The sequence below is a fragment of the Propithecus coquereli genome, unplaced genomic scaffold, assembly GCF_000956105.1.
Source record: "Propithecus coquereli isolate 6110/MARCELLA unplaced genomic scaffold, Pcoq_1.0 Scaffold58, whole genome shotgun sequence".
In the NCBI taxonomy this organism is placed as follows: Eukaryota; Metazoa; Chordata; class Mammalia; order Primates; family Indriidae; genus Propithecus; species Propithecus coquereli.
Genome location: NW_012151729.1, coordinates 3,048,303 through 3,052,744, shown reverse-complemented (window position 1 = coordinate 3,052,744; position 4,442 = coordinate 3,048,303). Strand labels below are relative to the sequence as shown.

At 42.7% G+C, this 4,442-nt stretch overlaps 1 protein-coding gene across 2 annotated transcripts in view; it reads right to left on the bottom strand.

The window, feature by feature from the left end:
- PDE6A (phosphodiesterase 6A, cGMP-specific, rod, alpha) overlaps nucleotides 1–4,442 on the bottom strand; it is a 69,979-nt gene that overhangs the window by 17,204 nt on the left and 48,333 nt on the right. For both annotated transcript variants that reach the window (XM_012658263.1, XM_012658264.1), the window contains 4 exons: nucleotides 2,593–2,702; nucleotides 969–1,056; nucleotides 676–776; nucleotides 37–144 (listed from right to left, as the gene is read on the bottom strand). In XM_012658263.1, coding sequence (XP_012513717.1) covers nucleotides 37–144; nucleotides 676–776; nucleotides 969–1,056; nucleotides 2,593–2,702 — 407 coding nt within the window. The remainder of the gene's footprint in view (nucleotides 1–36; nucleotides 145–675; nucleotides 777–968; nucleotides 1,057–2,592; nucleotides 2,703–4,442) is intronic.

Below are 4,442 nucleotides of genomic sequence, written 5' to 3'. Positions count from 1 at the left end.
TAAGTGGATCAGGGTTTAATCCCTGTCTCAACTCACATAACGATTTCCTTCCGTGTCTGCTCCAGCATCATGTACTGCGTCCACTCCTGTTCACTCTCGTACGTCTTAGACTGATCCACGATCTTTTGGAACATTGTCCTCTTCCTACAAAACACACCGGTTCGTTACAGAGAGCAATGCTTATTCTTTTTTTTAAGGCTAGTCAAGTAAAGCAGTAGGAGTGAAGAAGGAACAAGGAAATCTGTGACTGGTTGTGATGAATTAGTTTTAAACACCACTGCACTCAGACCAGCTAAGGGAGCAAGTCTGAGAATGAGGCAAGCCCTGGGCTTCTAACGCTGGCTGATTCAGATGGAGGCTTATTGAATCAACGTAATTCACAAAACAAAGTTAAAAAAAACCAAGGCCTGACAGTGAAGACCTATATTCTAACCCTGACTCTGCCACTGATTTGTTTTCTGATCTTAGCAAATCTTTTCCCCTGAATATCAGTTTTCCCATCTGTACAGTGGGGTAATAATATTTAACTCACAGGGTTATAGGGAGTCAGTGTGTCCATGGCACAAGTGTTGTGCCTGGCACATAGTAAATACGAAATCAATTGGAACTCTGCTGTTCGTTATTATTATAATCATTGTCAAATGATTATTAGGATTAAAATGAAGAAATACCAACTTGAAATACAAGGCGAGGTCGGTGGCAATGATCGCGATGTCCATCATGTGGATGGCATGCTCATGTTGTCGGCGATTGAGGTTTTGAAAGATATTCAGGTTCTAAAGAAAAAAACAGAAGAGAGATGGGAGAAGGGATGGTGGCGGTAGTCACTTAATGACCAGTGGCCACCCAGATGGTGGTAGGGGCAGCCAGGCCAATGGAACAAATGCTGCCTGGGCACACTCAGGCTACCTGTGAGATGGGGTCTCCGGTCTGGGCCCCAACGCCAGTGCAGAGGGCCCTTGTCCTACCTCTTCTCTGAGCAGCGTTTTGCCGAACTCCAAGTGGTGTCTTTCCAAGATGGAGGAACCATGGAGCTTGGCTAGCGGGTTCTGAGATCTGAATGAGGGAGGGAGAGAGTGAGGGAGAGAACAAATCAGTATGGAATGGGTAACAGAAAATTAGGACTGAACATCATGGTTGCTGGCTCACAGGCTTTAGCTTTCTGCACAAGCAATTCTGAGCCACTTTTGAGTCTCAGACTCCCTAGAGAATCTGCTGGACAGTGTAGACCCTTATCCCCAGAAAAAGGCACAAACACACACAATGCCACGTGCAATTTTAGGGACATTGGCACTTTGGAGACCATCGATCCCCTGATCCTCTATACCTGAGTCCTGGGGGAAGTCATTGAATTCCCATAAGCAATGTGTTCACTCATTTCTTTATTCAATAAATATTTGTTGGGCACTTATTATGTGCCAAGCACCATGTCCAGGACTTAGATTCCCACAATATGAAATGTAAACACAGTCTCTAGCCTCAGAGCAACATGGAAAAGTCTTCTCTGAGAAGACTCAGAGAAGCACAAATTGTAGTGCTTTCTAATGTCTCGGCTCTGGGCACAGTCTGTTTCCTCATCTGTTATATGGGGATGGCACTAGTCCCTGCTCTGCCCAGCCCACAGGGTGTCATGAGGATTGTATCTGGGCTCCAATTAGCTCAGCAGGTAGGACAGGGAAGGAGGAGGATGAAAGAGTTTAATGCATTAGTTTCCCGTTGCTGCTGTAACAAACTGCCACAAATTTAATGGCTTTAAACAATAAAAACTTATTTTCTTATTGCTCTGGAGTTCAGAGGTCTAAAATGGGTCCACAGGGCTGCTTTCCTTCTGCAGGCTCTAGGGCAGAATCTGTTTTCTTGCTTTTTCTAGCATCTGGAGGCCACCTGTGTTCCTTGCTTGCAGCCCTTTCCTGCATCCTCAAAGCCAGTAGGGCAGCGTCTTCTCTCCACTGACCTCTTGCCTCCTTCTGATAAGGACCATTCCTCCTACATGGGGCCCATCCAGATAATCCCTGTATCAAGATCCTTAACAATCATGTCTCTCAGGTCTGCAAAGTCCCTTTTGTTTGTTTGTTTTGTTTTTGTTTTTGTTTTGAGACAGGGTCTTGCTCTGTTGCGTCATCATAGCTCACAGCAACCTCAAACTCCTGGGCTCAAGTGATGCTCTTGCCTCAGCCTCCCGAGTAGCTAGGACTGTAGGCACATACCACCATGTCTGGCTATTTTTTAAATTTTTTGTATAGACAGGGTCTCACTATGTTGCCCAGGCTAGTCTCAAACACCTGGCCTCAAATGATCCTCCTGCCTCAGCCTCCTAAAGTGCTGAGGTTACTGGCATGAGCCACTGTGTCAGCCCCAACTCCTTTTTCAATGTAAGGCAACATATTCTCAGACTCTGGGGTATGGAATGTGGTTATCTTTGGGAAGTCATTATTCTGTCTACCACAGGAGTGGTCCCAGATCCCAACGGCAGAAGCAAGTGGGAATTTGTGGGCAGCGAGACCTCCCCCTCAGCCAGCGAGTCTGTCTGGGAGCCACGCAGAGCTGAGTAGTGAATCCCGAGGGTTGGGGAAAGGGAGGGGGGTGACTCACTTCATCTGGTAGAGGTTGTTGGTGCCTCTGTGGTCAATGTCATGGCAGAAGGCAGCAGTGACCATGGCCAAGGCCTCCAGGTCCGTGAAGTATCGCTTCAGTTTTCCCGTCTAGAAGGGCAATCACAGTCCAAGTCACTCCTTTTTTGTGGGGACTGGAAGGAGGCCTGAAAGGGGAGTTCTGAGGGGAAGGACCCAGAGCTTGGAAGTACGGGTCTGATCTTGGTTCCATGCCTGGCTCTATAGGCTGACCAGAGGTTTGCCCAGGGCTGAGCGGTTTTCTGGGATGTAAGACTTCCATTGCCACACTGACAAATCGTACTATGAAAAAGCACATGCTTCTAGAAATTATGATTCACAGACATATTGATCCATAGATTGCTGGTGTGACAGTTCACAATTGCTTGCTTCCTAGTGTTTATTGGAAATTAAAGTCACTAAGGGTTAAGAATTCTAATTAATATGCATAACTAGAATTCGTAAAAATAACAAGGCAAACAATTATACCTGCAAGTATAAAAGAAAGGTAAGATGTGATTTTGGTTAAGGAAAAGCTAAAAAATATGAGGACGTTTTGTTTTGCTAAGAGAAAAGAGTAATTTTTGTCCTAAGGTAGAATGACTGGTTGCTCCAAAATGAGAAGAGAAAAAGTATAGGACAAAAACTGAATGGATGAGAAAGTTGTAGAAGGCTTGTGGAAGATGAATCTTGTGAAAGGAATTTTTATGTGTGACCAAACTAGCTGGGATTAGAAAAAAATTTATTTGTAAGTTTTTCTAAAAATTGAGCATTCATATCAAAAGTACACTGACACAAAACTAGAATTTGGTCCTCTCTGCTAAAACAATAAGGTTTTCTCGAAGTATTGGGCTGCTTTTAATAGGAAATTGTGAAAGGTATTTCTTTACTTTTTAGGCAATTGGCCTAGGAAACAAAGATTCTGTGTTTTACCAAAATAATATTTTGTGCTTCATGTTGTCTTTGCTAAGTTTTGGATCACTTAAGAAAATTGAGTCCTCTCTATTAAAAGAGCTAAGGTGTTTCTACAACTATGTAACTTCCTGTATTTGCCTTTGAGGTCTTTTAATTATCAGTTTTATTGGTTAAATGAATAACTATTGTTCACAGTGACTTGTGATCTTATTTTGATCAAGTGTTTTACACCTATGCTATTTTTGACAAACTTCCCAAAACCAAATTCTAAATTAAGTCTTTTTCTTAACCTCAAATTAATTTTGGGATTTTTCAGATAGGCCCTTGGAACAGCTCAAAAAGATACCTCTCCTTGTAAAAAGAGAGATATAAAATTGTTTATTTGATATATTAAATTATATGGGAAACATTGTCAAATAATAAGTAAGGCTAAACCTTCTTTAAGTTATATCATATGGATGTGGGTTTATTTTTGTTCTTTTGAAACAGAGTCTTACTCTGTTGTCCCAGCTGGAGTGCAGTGGTGTCATTGTAGCTCACTGCAATTTCAGACTCCTGGGCTCAGGCAATCCTCCTGCCTCAGCCTCTCAAGTAGCTGGGACTACAGGTGTGTACCACCATGCCCAGCTAATTTTTTCTATTTTTAGTAGAGACAGCTGGTCTCAAACTCCTGCGCTCAAACGATCCACCCACCTTGACCTCCCAGGGTGCTAGGATTATAGGCATGAGCCACCGCACCTGGCCTGGATGTGTTGTTAATATGTTTCAGAAATTATATGAAATTCATAGAAATCTAACAGGCCTGGTATGACACTATAAGTCATAATTCTAGTTATCATCTTAAAATTTTGTCTGTGACAGAAATAATCAAATTTCCTTGTCAATTGTGTCATTATTGTAATGAACTCTAATGAGAGC